Source organism: Simochromis diagramma, unplaced genomic scaffold (assembly GCF_900408965.1).
Source record: "Simochromis diagramma unplaced genomic scaffold, fSimDia1.1 OVJJ01000816.1, whole genome shotgun sequence".
Lineage (NCBI taxonomy): Eukaryota > Metazoa > Chordata > Actinopteri > Cichliformes > Cichlidae > Simochromis > Simochromis diagramma.
Window position 1 is genome coordinate 15,157,279 of NW_024386908.1, and position 20,353 is coordinate 15,177,631.

A 20,353-nucleotide genomic window follows, 5' to 3' on the forward strand; every position below is an offset into this window, starting at 1 on the left:
CTGGATCAGTGTTGATATCCCGTCCCTGCTGAGAACAACCCTCTTTAAGCCCTTGCTTTCGTCCCTTCCTGTGACACAGTGGGAACTGCGGGGCCCCATCTTCAACATGATGACAGTGGGTGGCCCTGCATCAAGAGTCTGTCAGTGCAGACGATTGCTCCAAGGGTATGAAATAAATGTCTTCTTCATCATAAAACCCCATGTGTTTTTCTTTTTTTTCCCTCCTTTTTTTATTTTTCCACTCTAGTTCACAGGAGCATCAGATGTTATTTACAGGCGAACCCACTTCTATTAAGTGAAAATCAGCAAGAAGGGAGAGAAAACCAGAGACATACACCAGGATTATGCAGTGACAGTGTGCAGAAAGGCAGCAAACCCTGCACAGTGGCTCTCATTTAGAGGGAACAAGGCTTCACATGTGGCTTTCTGGCTCAAGTTTGCTCCTTACTGTAATAAAAATGTCACATTTTTACATTTTCACTCCAGTTCACATTTATTTAGCTTTTCCTTGTGAGGTTTTCGAGTTGGGAGCACTGCGGTGACCAAGTGGGAAAGTGTTTTTAATGATTTATTTAATCAAACCACTAGTGGAGAGACTTGCTGTTCAGTTACGCGGTGCCAAATTACGCACAACAGCAAAGAGCCATATCACAACCGCCAGCTCGTCTTTAACTTCTCCTTCATGAGCTTTCAGGGCACAAAATAATGCGTTTGTAAGAGTGTGAGCCGCTGCTGCTGCTGCTGCTGCTGCTGCTGGTGGGGCTGATCTGAACTACTAACCAAGTCTTAGAGAGATCAAAATTCAATCCCGTTCTGAGAAAAAACAGAAATGACGTTATTTGAATATGTGCCCAAAATCCTTAATGAATAACTTAGGACGAGTAGGAGGCAAATGCTGCCCCAGCTGTTTCCTGTTGAAAATGTCTGTGTAATGTAGATAAATGTGAGGGATTTTCTCTCTAAATCCGTCTCCTGTTCGCTAAATCTCACTTCTCCAAAACGAGCCTGCGCAATGGAACAAAGTCGGAATATTGAGATGTGACATTGCCCGCATCTCATCCTCTTTCTCCCTGTTTTTAATGACTTTAAACAAGTTCATTTTCGTCGGGCTTTGTCTTGTGGAGACCCGTGGGGATGTCTAGCGCTTTTTCCTTTCAGGGGCATTTATGTGATGTCTTCAAGGTAACTTACCTGATTTCCTTTGACACTATACATTATCACCTTGATTCTTCACTTGCTCACTATTTGCACAGAGCACCTTCGCCTACTTTAAAAAGAAACAATAAAAGGGGATTCTTATCGCTTGCTTGTATTTCACAGCTTTTGAACGCATGCATTGGTGCGGATTTATTCACATTTTTCTCCTTTTCATCCACTTATGGAACAACTCTCCCGCATGTCCTGGTAATCTATTTTATTTTATTTTTTTCCAGAGATAATTATATTTTCTACATTTTGCTTTGATTGATTCTTTATTTTTTTTTTTTTTTTTTGCAATTAAAAATCATTGACATGGATCGTGCATGACTTTCAGCGCAGGTATGAATTTGGACATTTTCCGTGCGCCCGGCGCTCTTTTTCCACCAGAAAGCCCTAATGCAGCTGTGCAACTTTCAAAGTAATTACTGCTGAGTCTGCATAATTTACGTGGTAAATATCCAACCTGATGCCTCTGCGGGGTTGAAAGACAGAGAGCGGGAGAGAGGAGAGATTATCAAGAAACACTTGCGGGCGTCGGGACTTTGCGGTTGTGATGTAGATGGATAACGTTCCGTGTTTATTCTCTTTATTATGTACATTTGGCCCAGTCAGCTTCCTCCGCGGGCTTTGGCGGGAGAGCCTTTTTCCATCTCACATTTTGGATCGGAAAGATCTCTTGGCAGCTCATTTATTCTCCTTTCTGAGTGTCGAAGCACTTTTGCGCCTAATAATGCGCTGACAGCTAGGCTTTGGCACATTTTAAATGTTAAACTGGTTGTTAATGATAGATAGCCTGCATTTAATTAATGTGATTAATGCAGATTGTTGTTAACTTGCTAAGACCCACTACACAGAAGCCGGGCGGATGGACGAGAAGGAGAGGAGGGGGGTATAGTGTGTTTTCAATTTGGACGCGCTCCGCTCGGTTACGCACAGGCGCTCCGGAGCATCAGAGCTGCTCAGCCTCCTGTTTGACTGACTCTGGCACCGAGTGCGAGTCTGGATTTAATACATTTTCCTCCACATCTCCAAACTCCTGTAAAGTTACCATCTGTTTCTTTCCCCTTTTTAGCAGATGGAACATCCTGGATGCCCAACTTTAAGCTGGCTGCCTTTTTTTTTTCAACCCTGTGTTTGACAGTGCAAGTGTAATACTGCTACTTACTGACGGGCCTTTGAGCAAGACACTGTGCAACAAACTGTCACAGCAGATGCGCTAAATGTAGAAGAGTGCATGAAGCTTTGAGTTGTGGTTAAAAGAAACTCTTTTTCCGATGATGCTGTGAAAATGTTCTTGCTCTCTCCCTGTGCGCAGAGTGCGATGTGCTGTATCTCCTGTAGCCACACCCTCTCACTACTGCTGTGCGTCCTCACCCTGACTCCGACGGCAACAGGGGCGGGCCCTGAGACCCTGTGCGGGGCGGAGCTGGTCGACACGCTGCAGTTTGTCTGTGGAGAGCGAGGCTTTTATTTCAGTAAGTGCACCTTTTTATTTATTCATAAAGGTTGGCTGTATATGTCCCAGAGCTCTCCACCTCCTGCGAGCTCATAAATAAAAGAACAGCCAGTTTGACATCTCGTCTTGGCTTTCCCTTAATGTTTTTTTTTTTTTTTTACTTCATTCATTCCTCATCCACTCTTACATCTTATATTTAAATTCCCTGTACATTTGTTTTAATGCTACTCTCATCACCGAGGTCAAATTCTGAATGAGAAAAGTTAGATGAAATATGGAATAATGATAAGTAACTCTTATTGGTGGCAAATCGCAGCTGTGACCAGAGGGAAAGGGCTTTAAGTGGAATTTGGCTATCTCCAAGAAAAAGGAGGGGTAGAAAGTAAATGTTGCAGTGAAGTTTTTTCTTTTTTCCACCAGAGAAGGGAGAGCCACCCAAAGAAAACCCTCGACCAAGAAACCAGGATTTAAATCTCCAATTTTTCCATTAAGGGTACAACCTAGCCCAGAGCAGCACAGGATATATGGAGCTATGAAGGTTAGGTGCAATGTTCCACCGGCAGCCAGAGTTTCTCAGGACATGTATCCTGCTTTGTCTGTCAGAGACGAGCAGCACGACTGTACATTAACAGTATAGTTGGCTCCCACAGAGCTGAAGGTTAGAAGCTTATTATTCACTTTTCTCTGGCTGGCATCCATCAATTAAGCCAGTTTCAGCAAATGTCCTCAACGAGCATCACCAACAGTCATTTCTTATTCATAAAATTATTAGTTCTCCCTCTGACTCCTGTGCAGTTTTGTCATAACAATCCATTTTAAATGGTTTGGTTTGGTCCCAAAGTTATGAAAGATTTTCCACATGTGGTAGACTTTGTCAGCTGCCAGTTCGAAAAACAGAAGAAGAAGATATAAGATTTCTCTTGGAGATCAGCAGCATCTATAATGCATTTGCAGTTCTTCTCTTTTCCAGTAATTGATTTCTTTCACCTTCGCTTGAACCTGAATAGTTTGAAAATATACCTTTTCTATCGTGTAGGACAATTAGAGGCCAGAAGAAGGTGGGGGGAGGGCAGTAGTGGTCTAAAGCCATGCTCAGGTTTAGCAGATAACTTTACTGCGTTCAATAACTTAGTTTGGCTTGATAACCCATTATTTTTTTCCTAATTATCACTAAAATGTAGCTGATTGAAATGAATTGGATAAGCAGAAGAGAATGGATGGCATTCACAAGCTCAGTCTAAATGCAAGCAGCATAGACTTCACCCTATGACAAAACCTACCCTGCTTTATGGTCCTATTTGACCATAATTTACTAGGTAATCATCATGTTGCATTAGCTAAAAACCAATAATCGGCAAAGTGTTTACTGAAATCACAGATCGCAGGAGATGATCTGGTCATCTTCTAATAGAATTCTACGTAGTCCGACTTTTCCCATTTTTGCACCAGAGGAGTCGCCCCCTGCTGGCCATTAGAAGAAAAAAAATGCAGGTTTAAGGGACTTCAATACAAATATTGTCTATACACTCTGGTGTTGAAACAATGCTTAACAGCTGGATTTAAATCCTTAACTGACCTAAACCAAGTATTGTGGTGCTGTGATTCCACAACGTGTGGGCCAGCTTTTAAGGGTACTGCAGGGCCCACAACCTCAAACTAGGAAATACCTCATCTTCAGTTCATGTGATGATCAAAGTTGCAATTATAGGTTTGGACCACAGAGCTACTTCTACTAATCTAAAGTATTTGTGAAAAAATTACAGCAACACACTAGGTCATGGTTAGCACTGCAGTTAGTAAGAACATAACATAACGTATACAAGTGGACTGATTGATTCTTAAATAGCGCTTTTCTACTCTTTCGGAGTACTCAAAAGGCTCTATACAACATGCCACATTCACCCAATCACACCCACTCCACAAGAACTTTCTCTATTCATAGTGCTTTCTAACTACATTCACACACATGCATACTGGCCTGGAAAAAAAAATGCAGGTTTAAAGCACTTCCATGTTAGCTTCTCTTTTAAAAGCCAGAAGCTACTCTCAGATCAATTTCCTGCTTTCTACCAGCTTGTTTATGTATGACTTTGTTTCGGAGAGATTGGAAATTAAATAGGCACAATACAATTCACACATCACTGTAAAATCTCTCTCTTACCCCTTCTCTAACCTTAACAAAGGGTCTGAGTTGCATAACCTAAACCCTGTTTCTGGCTGTTATGCTAAGAGATTCTACAAATTAAATCATTTTAATTCTTTGGAATTCAGTCTTCTGAATGTAAATAGATTTCTTTACAGATAGCAGTGTCAGCATGCACCTTGCTGCTCCTCTCCCCGAATCCTGCTCCTTGCAGCTTTTCCAGGACCAGTCCACATCATTCTCTGCGTCAGGGCCTCTGTATGGCATTTGCCAGAAAGTTTTTTGGAGAGCCACCAAGCTACTGCAAAGCTGCGAGCCATGTTCGTCCAGATGCTCCTGGCAATACCCACATGCTGTGAAGTGGTCTTGACAGCCAGTCCGATTGCCAGTATTCTGCCTGTTAAGACTTTTTGGTCTTTGGATTCCCTCGGCTTCAGCGTCTTCTTCTTTAAATGGTTTAAGAAACAGAGTCAGAAAAAATTAACTACATGATCAAACATAACATTTTAATAAGTGCAGGCCTTGGATTCTGAGTAAACAGGTTTGAACTTTGGCATCTTTTTTTCCTTAGCAGTCATTTTTTTTAAAACCCCAACTCTGAACATTTCATTTCTCCGATTTTGAAATGGTCCCGTGACCTGTCTGCAGCTGTAGCTTAAAAGTTTTTGATATGTTTAGGATTTTGACAAGGTATGAGAGTGTTCAGAGCTGGGTGATGTGGGAATGTGACAAAGGGTTGGATACTGATACCGGAATTTAACTGCAGTTTATTAAATGAGAAAGTGTTGAACAGAAGCCAATGCAACTCATGAATCCTCATGTAGAATATACTTCTTAAACAGGAACAGACCTTTTTGTGGTGGTTGGTGGAACGTATTTGTCTTTCCCACATTACCTTACACTGAGCTGTCAGTGGACTACACAGCATCCATCTATCAATGCTACTTTTTCCTGTTAAAAAGAGGCGTATTTCATGAACACTCCATCCATTCTCTGAAAAAGATGACGAGGTTTGAGCAGCAGGGTGCTGTGCCTTGGAAAATATGCTTCTCGCCGTCGTCCTCGGTTTCTCTCGCTCTCTCATATTCTCGCTGTCATCCCTTTTCCTTTGCTTCTAGTCAGTAAAATATCTGGAGAATCCATTTGGGCTCTGTCGTCCATAGGACGCGGCAGAGTAACGGCTTGGCCAAAGGAAGCGTGATCCTTTCCCTGAACTCTTTCCCTCCAGTCTGGCCGTGTTGAACTTGGCAGCCCTCTGATTGATAATGTGTGCAGAGACAGTGTTGCAACAACAGCGGGCTTTATGTGCTCACAGTGCTTTTTGCCATGCCACCAGTAAAGTGAAGCACACTTGTATTTCACAACTGCAGATTTCCTACCCTGACAGAAAACATTAGTTGGTGGAAATTCATTTTTTTAAAGGGTAATTAAACAAACTGCGGTCAATGAAACAGAGAAAAAAAAACCTGCAGTCAGTTTTTCCAATTATTAGCCCGACCTAAAAAAATCCTTAGTTGTCTTTGTAATGCTTTAGCAGGCAGGACTGCGGGGTGATTTCACTGGGATGTTCATTCCATGAATCAGATCTGTTATGGGACGTTTTTTGGCTGAAGTGTGAGTGCTAAGTAGCTCCGCGCTGTAAGTCACTTTTAGTTCATGCTGAAATATTCAGCTGTTTTAGAGTGAGCACGAGATATTTAATCTTACTCTGTAAGACTTCTGCATAGTGTCTGCAAAGAAGATGAAATAATCCATCCTTTTTTCAGCCAAAAGCTCATCGTCGCTACACAAATACCCAATAAGAAGGCAACCAAATATAAAATGCAGTGTGCTCAGGTGAGTTGAAGGTGGAAAGGAGAGTGGAGGATGAGATATGACTTCCTTTTCAGTGTCTGTCCCTGCCAGTTTTATTCAGAGCCACTTGAGCTGGAGAAAGAGGGAGAATGTGTAAACAGCACGTCACATGCACGCACTTAGACTCACGCATGGCGAGGCCTGGTCCCTCAGCAGCAGGGGATTATGTGGATTACAGGATGATCAGGACACCCTCCACCATCCCCTCCCGCCATAGTTTTGCACTGGACCTGGGCACACAGCGGAAGGCACCAAGGCCCGAAGAAAGCCCTCCTGTGTCTTCTCCATCGCTATGAAAAGGTGTCGATTTCCCATGAGGACCTGAAACTAAACATCTCTGACCCCCGCTGCGAAATACTGGAACAAAGAGGCTTCTCATGAAAAGGACAGGCAGGCGTCGTCCAGATTTAAATCTGTACATTAGGTGAAGTTGAGACTCGAGGGATTTGAGGACACTAAAGAATACTTAACCTTTTCATTCATTCACATTATGCAGGCCTTCTACAAAGAAAACAGGGGAACATTAGTTAGAGTTATAGATATCTTCTTCATGGCGTTCTTTTGTCTTTATAGATCTCATAAAATGGCTTGGTTTCGCTTGTTAGGTGTAGCCAAAGACTCATGCACAGCAGTGATCACATTACATTTGTCTGTAATGCAGAAATGTAGCTCCATGAGATGAGCTCCATAAATAATGACATTTATCTCCATGATAAGCAGAAGAAATACATAATCAAACACAGGCATTAACCGCAGACAATCTAAAAGATGGATGCAGCTTCCAGGCAAAGTTCTTTCACCTGCGATCTTTTTTAATGGCCACCAACTGGTGATAAAGACTTCCAGTGTCGAGGCTTTGCAGACACATGACCACTAACCATGTAATGATAACTTAACTTGTCTCCCAACTACCGATCATGAGAAAAAAATTACATTACATTTGTAAATTCCAAAAGTTGTTGCAAAACTTTGCCAAGAACACATACCCTGAAAAATCCATCTTTAAATATTCATAATGCATTTGGATAAGGTTCAAATTCTCACAAGCCGTAAAACATGGTACCAATGATAAAGGGATAGTTTCTAGTACTTAAAGCAGCTCTTCTAGTCCCTGCCCAGCCGTAAACTCCCTGACACTTCGCAGGAGGAGCAGTGCGCTGGCTCCAAGAATCCACTGCTTTTTATTGACCATGACCAAGCTGTAAAACTCAGATGCTTTCTGTGCCACTCTGGAATGGGGAAATCGAGCCATCTCTCTCCAGTGCTGTTCCTTGGAGGAATGAGCACTATGCATGCTGAGCCTGTCAAATACCAAACCAAAGATGTTTCAGGGAACCGTGCGGTGACATCAGATGAAAGACTTTACGAAAAACTAACATAGATTGTGGCTAGTCAAAACTATAGCATAGCTTCTGTTAAGAAGGATGCTGTCAGAGTGACATCCAAGGTGAAGAAGTACTCCACCCCAAAGACCAATTTGTGGTTTTTGTGCAGCCAGCTGTAGACTTAAACTTCAAACAGTGCTTCTATACATATTTAACCGGGGTCAAGTCTACGCAGACGTGTTCCACACATGCTCACTAGAAATCGTGTGGACCTCCTGATGGAGGAAGAAGAGCTGCTTAGTTTGCTGTGTTTGGCTGAACAACAGGAAAAAGTCAAAAAGAGAAAACGGTGTGTGCAAATTCAAAACAAGAACAAGATCAAGGTTGTGCAAGACATCACTAAACTACACATGGCGTATGAAACAAGCTTTCAGTTGCCTTTTAATTGGTGTGACTGCAGTGGTGCTAGTCCACACGGCTTCAGATTTTGGGTTGAGTGCTAATGTGCATATCAGTGATACAATGAGACAAAAGTTATGATTTGGCCTTTAAAAAGCACTTAAAAGAAGGTTCTGTAAATGTCTAAGTGGCTAATTCGTAGTGGACAAAGACTGTGGTTGTTTTCAGTTTACAACCAGTAGAACTTATTCCAAAGTTAACACACTTATGGACAAAGGAAAATACCTCAGAACACATCAAAATGTTCATAAAACTTCTGAAAAGAATAGCTTTTTCAATGTCCGGGGTTTCTCAGAGATGTGTGTGTTAGTTGTGGTTCCTTGACTCACTGGTTGTGCGACATACATGGCTATCCAGTGTATCAGGCCCTCCTAAATAAACCTCTGGCTTTTTTCTCTTTATTTTCTCAAATTCACCACCAAGTACGGTATGTGCTATCCATTAATCTCTGTGTTCAGCATCTTCTCAATAATCCCTTTTACAATTAGAAACTAAAAAACGCTGCTCTGGTTAGAAATATTTATACAGGCTGGCATCATCTGCAAAGAAGTAAGTCGTTAAAGGTCCTTCCTAAAGACAGTTGGTATTTAATAATCAAAAGAAACGTTCTTTCTTTAAGTTTTCCTTCAGACTGACTTTTGCAAAATCAGCAAAACATTTTTTGCATCTTCTTTATTTACCCTTATTTAACAGTCACAGAAAACAATTCTTTGTTGATGGGGGATTACAGCAGTTATCCAAAGCTTTTAGACCTGATTATTATATGCGTGTTTTCCCCTAACCTGCCTGAGCTGATTATCCTACATGTTACAACCGGCACCAGCTGATTACCCTGTCCCTTCCAGCTGTTTGTGCAGCAGGGTGGCAAACTATTTTCAGAATAATAGCGGATGTTAATTTGTAAGGCTTTATTGGGGGGGGGGGGGGGGGGGGGGGTTGGGGGATTGAAAAACAGGCCAGGCATTGAAGCACAGCCCCTCTTTTGGCTTTCAGAAACCATTATATAATCACCAGCCAGGGCTCAGTGTCGCAATTTTCTCATTTTAAATGTCTTCACGTCAGGTGTTAATAGAACAGCCAATGCTTGGCCCACTGTTACTCAGTGGGACAAGCACTGAAAGAATTTCTTAGAAAAACAAAGTGAATACAATCGTTTGAACTGTATATAATAAAGATTTGAATATCCAAATCAAGATTTTTTTTTCAGCCATTTAAATATTTCAGTTGTCTAGTTTGCACACATCTAGTTTAGAAGTCTGAGATCTGGGTAAATCCAGTTCTTCTGTTTCCTAAATAATGCAGGTGCACAAGGTATTTTTAGCATCCAGCTACCTGATGAGCAACATGAAAGCCTCCCTATCACCCCCCATCTCCTCCTCTTCATTCACACCTCTGTTAGCCTCCACTCTGCTTTGTGTCTGGGGGTCTGAGGAGAAAGATGCTTCTGTTTCTGAATGAAAGCTGCTCTCTGTTCAAAATAACGTTGTCAGGACAAGGCAGACAGGGAGCAGAAGTTAATGCACTTTGTCAGCACTGGCAGTCTTCTGAGCCAAGAGCTATTAACTCTGAGAGGGAAAGGCATTTCCTCCTTGTAAATGCCATATTAAATTATTATTATTTCATTTGGTAACAGGGAAAAGCCCATCAGGACTATATTGTTCAAGGTGAGCAGGGAATTGTAAATGGGAAGTCTGGGTTTTTCTAAAAGCCACCAAAGAGGGTGGGTTCTGGGGGGTTAGGGAGTTAAAAGAGGAAGTGAGTACTGGCGTCACTGTAACTAAATGTGATCATTGAGTCAAACATCTGTCACGCCCTGAGATGTATTATTTGGACTCAAAAACCTCCCCCAAAAAGCAAAATACCCAAAACACCTTTGCTAGCTGTGGCTTTGCTTCTTTACTTCATGCAGTGAGCATGCATCATGTCTCCATCCTCAAAATCTGTGTTATTTGAACGAGCCTCCAGGGTGCTTCTGCCAAATAAAAATGTGAATGAACAGTGGGACATAGCCAATGGTGGTGTGGTCCTAAAAGCCTGCCTGGATGTTTCTGCAGGTGGATCGGGCCCAGGGGACTTGTGGCTTGGCCTCGTTGGACTATGTAAAAGACACCTGAGCCAAAATGGCTGAGCAGGATATTCTCACCATTTGGGTGACTGCCCCCCTTCCCCCACCCCTTTCCCTCCTTTTTTTTTTTTTTTTTTTTTAACATTGATGCAGCTGCCAAAATGAGTCCACAGTGTGAAATGTGATATGTTGTAAATTTTACATGTAAGAAATCAGTGTCACTGAGACCGTACGGCTGTTATCACAGCTTTATTACGAGCGTGGCGTTGGCGTCCAGCCATCACCAGAATGTCTTTGATTAATTCTATTAAAAAAAATAAGAAGCATAGGAAAGGGAAAATAATAATGTCATAATTTTAAAGACTCAAAAGTGACAATTTCAACTGAAAATGCGTAGTAAACTTTAAATCAATGGGTATTTTGGGTAAAAATAGACAAAGGCACGGATTTTGTTGGCTAATATAAAAATGTTTTGTCAGCTGTACACATGTAAAGTGTTTTTTCTGGCCTATGCTTTATATTTGTACAAATTAAAAAATATATGCAATTATATGTAGAAAGCACGGAAATCATGAAACAACATTGTTCCTTTTTGCTTCCTAGCTAACATCAATATTTTTGTTGTTGAGTTTGGCTGGTTCAGCTAAACCTGTACTGGCCATAAGCATGAGGACAAATTTACCACTTAAATTATGTACTAAATTTCAAATCAAAGTTCCCTTAATTTAGAAGCAGGTAAACAAATGCGGACAACACTGATTTTACTGGCTGAAAGGACATTTACCATTAACAGATTTTTTTTTCCTATAGGATGATAGCAAATTAAGCTAGCAATAGTTTTGTTAACCGATTTAAAATGTTGTCTCTGGCTGACTTTTTATATAAATATACTTTTAGAATAAATCCAGTCATATGAAATCATTAAACAAATCTGTGTTTTTTCTTCAAGTCCAGTCAAGAGCCAAAATATTGCTACCTAGCCTTTTTATACCAGCTTGTGTAAACAAGTGCAGATTTCTTTCTGAAGTAGTAAAGTTTGGATCAATGAGTCCTTTATTTCAGCGCACTAGCCACCAATTTTGTTGGGTAGAAAATTAGAACTAAGCAATGGAACTTGTTCTGTCTCTCCATTGTCTAAAACCTGCTGCCGTTCTTCTCAAACAGATAAACCAACAGGCTATGGCCCCAGTGCAAGGCGGTCACGTGGCATCGTGGATGAGTGCTGCTTCCAAAGCTGTGAGCTGCAGCGCCTTGAGATGTACTGTGCACCTGTCAAGACTCCCAAGATTTCTCGCTCTGTGCGTTCACAGCGGCACACAGACATGCCAAGAGCACCCAAGGTTAGTAGCAGAGCGAACAAGGGGACAGAGCGTAGGACAGCGCCTCAGCCAGACAAGACAAAAAACAAGAAGGTGAGCAAAGCATCAAAACATAAATTTTAAAAATTGTTGATTGGATTGAATTTACATTTTGTTACATAATCAGAGCATACGTGCATAATATCCTGATTAATTAAGGTAATATAGCTTAATTAGCAGAAACTAAAGTGACCTATTTTTTCTTCCACAGAGACCTTCACCTGGACATAGTTCATCCTTCAAGGTATGCATGCAAAATGATCTCATGTTTCATTGTCCTTTTGTCATCTAAGCTTTATCAAACACGCAATCTCGCCAATGACGTAAGAGTTTCAAAAGCAGGCCAATCTTTTTACAAGAAATGAAAACTTTATATAAATCCTAGTTCTAGAACATCAGGGGGCAACTAAAGAACGTGTAATTTCTAAATATGGATTCGGTGTCATAGTGTGAGCATTTTAAAATTCAACCATGTGCTTTTTACTCTTTTCTCAAAAAAAGAACACCATTAGAATCGGAAGAAGAAACTAAGTGGTTTTTGTGGTAGACCTGCAGTGGCACTCCCCAGGCACAATCTCCACTCTGCTACTGTACATTATGTCCTAAAATTCAGATAGCTTACAATACAACACATGCAAGGGAAGGAGCCAAAGCACACATATCACGTTTAGTGATTTTATGTTTGCAGCTGTTCGTACATCACTGGCAGTTGGTGGTGAACAATTTTAGATCTGTTCGAAGGTTGAGATCATACTCTGTCCGAATATAGCATGTTTTCTGACTGAATGCATTTGAAATCCGAGTGCCCACATCTGATCAGAATAACCACACTCAGAAGAGGCAGAGTGTAAAATCAAGCATTGTAGAGGGAAGGATGTTGAAGAAAAATTCAGTGAGCTGCATTTGTTTGAATTCATTTAGAGTCCAAGAATCAATTATATAAAGAACATATCATTGATTTAAAATATGCAGACCTCCTTGGCAGGGAGGTAAGGAGTTAAGAACTAAGTAGATAACTACTCCTAGAATCTACTAGAATAAGTACTGTAATAAGTACAGGCAGAACTACTTATGTACTTCCCTATGTACTTATGTACTTCCCTTACTTAGGTCTTGCATGGCTCAGGCACATAAAAACCCTGTTTAGAGGCTAGGATGTGCAGATGTTAGTGGAAGAAGAAGTTATTTAAACACTGGGAGTGAAGAAAGTGATCAGCAGTCAGGTCAGGTAATTTTAAGGGCTTTTACTATTACTAGATTCTGGACTCTTCCAGGGCACAGTCCAAAGCAATTTTCCCCTGATTTCCCCTTTCTGTCAGTTGCTTGAATACAAGACCAGGATACCCCATCTGCTCTAGTGTTACCCTAACCAGTGTAAGAATCCTTATGGCATATGACTGACCTTAGACACTTTTAGACCAACATTTGGATGTTGGAATGTCTTGATGCATGTTCCATCATACCAGAACGTTGATTCGGTTCATTGTGGACTGAAAAGGACACTTGGATCATTAACAAAACCTTTCTCGCACTGAAAGTGTAATGTACAGATGAATGAAATCAACTTTTTGGGATTTGGAAGTTAGCGTTACTGGTACTAAAATTGATTCCTATTTGAAGTTACCAGAAATAAAAAATGAAAAATTTGTTTTGTTTCATTATTGTTTATCACCATCACCATCATGTTGCTGTGGTTAGCAGCTGTTTTAGGTTCTAAGTTTGAGCATCCTGGTTGGCTAGGGTCTTTCTGTTTGGAGATTACATATCTGATTTCTTTCCACTGACCAAAGATGCGGTTGTTAAGTAAAGTGGTCATTCTGAACTGGCCATAGATGTGAAAGTGTGCGTTTCTAAGTTTCTCTAAATTAGCCCCAAGATGCATGGGTAACCACACAGAGTATATTGCACTTTTTACCTAATATCAGTTGGGATGTGTTCCAACCCCTTGTGACCCCCAAGTTGGATAAAGCAATATGAAAACTGGTAGATGGATTTTGACCAAATAAGTACAGAAGATCAGGCCATCCGGTATCTTCTATATCTCTGCTGTACATCTAAAAAAAAAAAAAAAAAAAAAAAAATGTGTTTCTTTTTTGTTGCAGGAAGTCCACCAGAAAAACTCAAGTCGAGGAAGTTCGGGGGGCAGGAATTACAGAATGTAGGGAAGGAGAAAATGGACAAATGCCCAGCAACTTGGGAGGAGAGAAGGGAGTGGCCTTACCTGGTACCCCTGTGGAATGGTTCACTGTAAAACAAAAGAAAGAAGATGCTAATAATGACCTGAAAAGCTCTTCAAAATGATTGAAAACAGAGAGCTAGGTGGTGTGTAAGGGTCTGATGTGGAAAGTTGTGATTATTTTATACACTGCACCATTCCATACTGGGAGGAATTCTTTGTTAATGCAATGTAACAGACTAGTTTAGCTGCTAAGACACGAACAAGAGCTTATTATACCTCCATGTGGGAGCTGCAGCCTCCCCAGGCTCCAGGAAAGATGGGAACGTATCTGGGCCTCAGCCAATCAGAGAGCAGCATGACTGTGGCTCGGTCACATTTAACAGTTAGTACCCCAGTTCAAAGCTGATATATTACCTTCAGAGTTTGTTTTTATGCACCATCCATTACTGTGGATATTTTTATTATGTAAAAAAATAAATAAAAAAGGTTTGCTTTAAGGACAAAGACCAGGTGGTTCATCAGAGTTTGAACATTGTTGTAGGTATTTTAACTTGAGCCTAAGTCTAAATCTTACTACGAGGAGTCGCTGGAAGGTTTGAGATCAGTCCAAATCCCTCTTAAGCCCCAGGAAGTGTTCAAAACCTGAGGACTGAGTCTACAATCCAAACATTATAAAAAGAGCTCAAGCACTATTAGAGGGGATTTTAAAGAAAGTAGGTAGTACAGAAGGTACTACAAAAACAAGACTGGGATTTTTCACATTTTCCAAAACAGAAAAACAAATTAACCAGAAGCTAAAACTGAGTTCTCGTTTGGCCCTCAGAAGCGTGTCATTCGGTGAAGTCAAAGTGCATTTGGCAAACTGAAGCGGAAAAAGTCAAATAATGACAATCAGGCAAAATGTTTGTCGTCTGCATCCTTTCACGTGTCAACACCCCAGCCAAATTTGATTTTTGACAACAGTTCAGTCAACATTTCAGTTTGAGTGGAAACCTGTGTTTAACCTTGAACACAGGTTTCCACTCACAACCCGTGTTCAAGGGTAAACACGATGTTATGAAAGTTTAGTCAAAGCAAGTGCTCTAAAAAAAAAAAAAAAAAAAAAGCAGAGCCTTCACACGTATGAATTTAAGTGATTGATCTTGACCTGGATATTTTATTAGCTTAGGAAGGCTGAGAATTTTGCAACTTTATCTGATGGCAAGAGTAGAATAAACCTCCACTGCATTCATTGCAGAGTGCACCCAAGAAACATGCATATTTGGTGAACGTTGGCAAAACCACAAGGACAAATCTTTCTGGTGATGTGATGTTCGCATATCAGAACACAAATACACATACAAAAGCACTCACAAGGTAAATTAGAGTTATGCAACTACAAGCAAAGGTCATGCAGACATACACCAACTTTGATGAAAAGCCAGTTCTGAGAAGTCCTTGCATGAGGACTAACAAAAACGGCTGTTTGTTTAAGCCTCCAAAAAAAAAAAAAAAAAAAAAAAAAAAAAAAAAGATAAAAAAAAAACGATAAGAAAAAAATAATAATTGCCCAAGACGACTCATCTCTGGCTCTGTCTCCTCTGCCTGTGTATAATCAAACAGTATTCCCATTATGTTAACCTATGCATTACTATCATTCATTGTACATGATGGTTTCATATAACAAAACTGTATTAAGAATCCTATCCACTGTATAATGGTGCTATTTTGTAGTTTGTTACTTGCAAGAGATGGCTAAGAGACTGATGGCAGGGCTTACATTGGAGGTCTTCCCTTTTGCACAGCCTTGTGGCCACCATTTTAATAGTGTTTTTATTTGTAAGCTGTTTCAATAAGGTAGTAGTCTAAGCGAGTAAATGTATCGGTGTGAAATCTGTGAATGCATGAAGAATTTAAAAAAAAAAAAAAAAAGGAAATGAATATACCATGTTGTGTTCCCAAGAAGGCAAAATGCTATTTTTTCTACTGTTTTAAATTATTTTCTCAATATAGATCCCTTATGCCAAATAACTTGACAAAAGAACTGTGAACAATGATTCTTCCAATTGTGTTAAGATTGTAAAAAGTCATCGTGTACTTTTGTCTGTCCAGATGTGTGTGTTGGTGATAATTCACCTAACTGGAAGTCAAAGTACCAGCTATTGAAATTACTTAAAACAAGACAATGCAACCTTTGTCAAACAGTAGACAATCAGCATACATCCAACAAAAATCCCAAATGTACCCATTTCAGTAACATATTTAGAGTCTGGATCTTTAATTTAATGACATAAATAAAAAGAGGTCGTTGCTACTCTCGTAGAGACGGGGTGACGAACCCTACGAAAGTAGGGCTGTGGACTCAGAGTTGACTGGTCGATAGTTTAGTTGACACGCTCTTACCTAATAACATTTTTATTGATTATATGGTCCTCAGTCTTACTGGGCTCACAACTAAGGACTCACCCAAACCTGAGTACATTGACAGTATATAAGATGGGCACTGTGAAGTCAGCCACTAGTTTGAGAAATCCTGTTGAGGTCTTGAGCTGATTTATTTATTCCTTTTTTTTTCTTTTTCTTTTTCTTTTTTCTTTTTTCTTTTTTTTTTTTTTTACCATTCTTGATGCTTTGAAACCAGAAAAGATGAACTTTGAAACCACACAAATTTATATAGGACAGAAAGTAATTTTGAATCTGCAGGAGTCACCCTCTGGTAGCATTTGAAAAGAATGCAGGTTTAAACCTCTTCTGCTTTGGCATCTGGTTGCCTATGCCTATGAGTGTTGGTTAGCCAATGTAATTATAATTTATAGATTTAATTAACTATTACTCAGAGTCGGTTCCAAAGTAATTGACAACATTTAAAGTTCGCAGCATTTTGAAAATCACAGTTCAACTACCAACAAACCACATCATCTAAAAATTGTAAGCCAACATGTCTGCCTTAGTATATTTTAATTTTTTTTTTCTGATAATAATTTACACCTGCAGATTTATCCAGATACAGCTTCACTGGCTTCAGCAGATAAGACTAAAATGGGTATGACATACAGTGAAGGATTAGGATCATTGAAAAAAATATATCCTTGAGTCGGACCTGTGCCTGTCAACATGGAAAATAATGGCATAAAGTTCAATATTTTATTCTATTTAACTAAAATTAAAGAGCTGCTTCACAGAGATTGTGAGCTCTTCTGAAAACTACTCCATTAGCATGGGAAAACAATCACCGCCACAAGTTGTACTTGAAATGTTAATAAAATTCCTGCTGCTATCTCAAAACTCCAGATTTTTTAAAAAACCCCAGAGGATTATTTTTATCTTTTTTTTTTTTTTTTAGCTATTAGAAAACTAGCAAAGCCATTTGCAGATATATTAACTTTATAACTTTAACACAGTGGTTCAGCAGAGCTTAGAAAAATACAGCCATAATTGCAGTTTTCCCATTCTTCCCGTTCCCACTCCTGGCTAATTGCCTGTAACACACTTCTCCATTATTTAGTCTGTTGGTGCTAACAGTCGTGACAGAAAAGAAGTGATCTTCCCACAAAATAAATGTAGGGCTGAATTATTAATTGTGCTTTGTCTCTACATTTTTTATTTAGCCAGTTAGCTTAGCTTGCTGACTACGTGTACTCAATGTAATCCGCCCACTAGCAATCCTAAAGCTCACAGATTAACAAAGGAAGTGTGTGTTATTTCACCTCAATTTTTAAAGATTAGATAAACAAGATTCTGAGCTTTAGAGGAGCTTTAAAAAATAAATAAATAAAACCCTCTGGGCAGAGCCAAGGCAGCTGTCCCCTGTTCCTAGCTAACATTGCTAAGCTAAACTAAAACTGGGCTTACACTGTGCGATTTTTTTCAGTCGCGTTATTCAGCTTCTGCTCAAACTGCACGATTGACTCGCAGAGGTTAGAAGTTCGTCGGTCACGATGCAGGGTCTCACACCATACGGCCTGATGCTCTGATGCGACCTGAGTGCTCACACTGGGCGTCCATAAAATTAAGGTTATAACGGAAATTCTGTTGCTCGCTCTCCCTCTGTCTTTCACTCACACAGACATGCACCACCACCATCAACTTTGCTAAATTGCTAATGAAAAACATTGATCAGCTGTGACTGAGCAGCAGTGTAGATCCAACTATTTTCACAGTTGTTATGGTCGTGATAATTTTGTGAGGCCACATCAAAAAGGCTCGGATGAGCTTTCCAAAGTTCTACAAGTGCCTCCATCGCTTGTGTTCAGCTCACACGCTGCACTGCCGTGCTACTCCGTCTTTTTCACCGACATTTATGTGTTTGCGTGTGCGCAGTGTGAGCGGCTGCGGTGACACGACGGTCGGGAGGATTTCAAACCTGTTTGAAATCCTCCCGACCAAGCGATTGATGATCGGGAGCTGGTCGTGAGGTGTTAATCGCTTCTCGTTACCCAACGTATACTACACGATCCACGACGGACGATAAAGGCCAAAATCGGCCGATCACCAAAACGGGCGCACGACTCAAAAATCAGCTCAAAATGGGCCAAAAATCGCACAGTGTAAGCCCAGCTTAACGGGCTACTGAACCTGGCTTCATATTTAAGCTACAGTTAAAAATTAAATTAGCCCATGTTGAGAACTGAACTAAGATTGCATTGTCTGGCTTTAAGAGTAACCCAGGAGTTTAATTTATCTTGTCCAAAACATTCGTTATCAATTCTCAATTAAAACTTATTTTCACAGATTAATTTAAAAGTGTGTTTTTGTTTCTAAAAAGGTTGTATAATGTGGATTTGCTATATTCTTTAGTGTTTATTCTAAGCAAACTGTCTTATTAGTCAACCTGGCAGCAGAAATGAAATAGGAAGCTGGCTGGAGAACAGCTCTGGTCCTCCCAGATCTTCAGATAAATGGTATAAACCAAAGACTTTTTGATTAAAGTGAAGCCTCACTCACCATTATTGTATCATGAATGAAACCAATGAGCTGTTCATTAAATATCAAATGATGGTATCACTGTCTCAATTTCACTACAACAACAGTACACCCGTCACACTATGTTTCTGGTACCTGAAATACAGTTTGTGCATTAAAAAACAGAAGCTGCAGCAACCATCTTCAAACAATGAATGAAACATTCCAGTTTGTCAGTGGTATGCAATGATCAATAAAGCCTGGATCATGGGAGCGTGTGAGTCATTAATGATTATATGAGGTGTTATACGAGATGATACAATTTCCTGAAGGTCACTGTCCAAAACAACTGTCTGATTGGAGCGCTGTTATTCATGGTGCTTGATTGCCTTCTGTAGACAAAAATAAAAAAAATACTGACAAACTGTTCACCATTCCTGCTGAATAAACCACTTGTCAACATCACAGAAATGGCTGGAGCGTTCTTTCATACTGCATGTGTATTTACTTATAAAAATCTCTGGGGAAACATAACCCTGTAAAGACATTACTCTCCCTGCCACATAACATCACACTGGTAGCATCTATATGGCTTTTATTAGGAACCCAGTGGAGTCAGACACATAAACAGCAGATAATTACAAAGTAGAAGTTCGTCCCTCTTAAATCTTTAAAGACATTTTGGTCATGGATAAAGCCATAACTCAAGCTGAGGCTTTGTGCACCATGCATATGAATCTGGTTGGGCTAAATGACAAAGTGATACTTCCTAAGAGGCAGCAGGATCTGCCAAAGCAAACAGAGAAGGGGCGTGGCGCTTCCTGCATGTCTCAGCTCTATTGGGGGATGCTAACAGTGACAGCGCTGAGCTCTGCTCGTTGTCAGCACTTAAAAATTTTTTTTTTTTTTTTTTAAAAAGAACTGATGTATATGGGGCAACAATAAAACCCTGATAAACTGACTCTCTGGCTGACGCTCAGCAGACAGCGGAGATCAAAATGTGAAACAGCAGGAACGCTGGCAAGGTCCCGGTCATCCTGACCATCCTGGATGTTATTTCATCCCTCTCCATGACTAATACTGAATCAATTATCTTACCCTAATGGGACAATTGCAGGTTGCAAGCTTGCAAGATTTAGAGTTCAAGTAAATTGGAGAGATCGTGTGCAGTGGAGAGAAAGAAAGCCAGTTATCGGAGTGAATATCAAGGTTAGGATGTCTTTAAAATGCTCATTTTATACTCTTATATGGGCTAATTTTGTATTACATGGTGAGTCAAAAGAGTGCAACACACAAACATGTTTGAATAACCTCAGGAACCAGGATGGTTGTGGAAAGAACAATCTCTTCCCATTGATCTACGTGCACTCGGGATCCAGTGCATCTGAGGACACAGATTTTGGACTGGGCTCTGAAACACAATCTCTCCACAC

General features: G+C 40.2%; 1 protein-coding gene across 2 annotated transcripts; it reads left to right on the forward strand.

Annotated features, from left to right (window-relative positions):
• The first annotated feature begins 908 nt into the window (after nt 1–908).
• On the forward strand, nt 909–17,217 carry igf1 (insulin-like growth factor 1). Of its 2 annotated transcripts, none has more exons than XM_040035868.1 (5): nt 909–1,182; nt 2,516–2,675; nt 11,667–11,914; nt 12,072–12,104; nt 13,963–17,217. In XM_040035868.1, the coding sequence occupies exons 1-5, from the start codon at nt 1,135–1,137 to the stop codon at nt 14,020–14,022; spliced, it is 549 nt and encodes a 182-aa protein (XP_039891802.1). In that variant the 5' UTR covers nt 909–1,134; the 3' UTR covers nt 14,023–17,217. The 2 variants fall into 2 exon arrangements, with proteins under 2 accessions (XP_039891802.1, XP_039891804.1); XM_040035870.1 differs by lacking the exon at nt 909–1,182 and adding an exon at nt 1,243–1,404.
• Nucleotides 17,218–20,353: the final 3,136 nt, after the last annotated feature.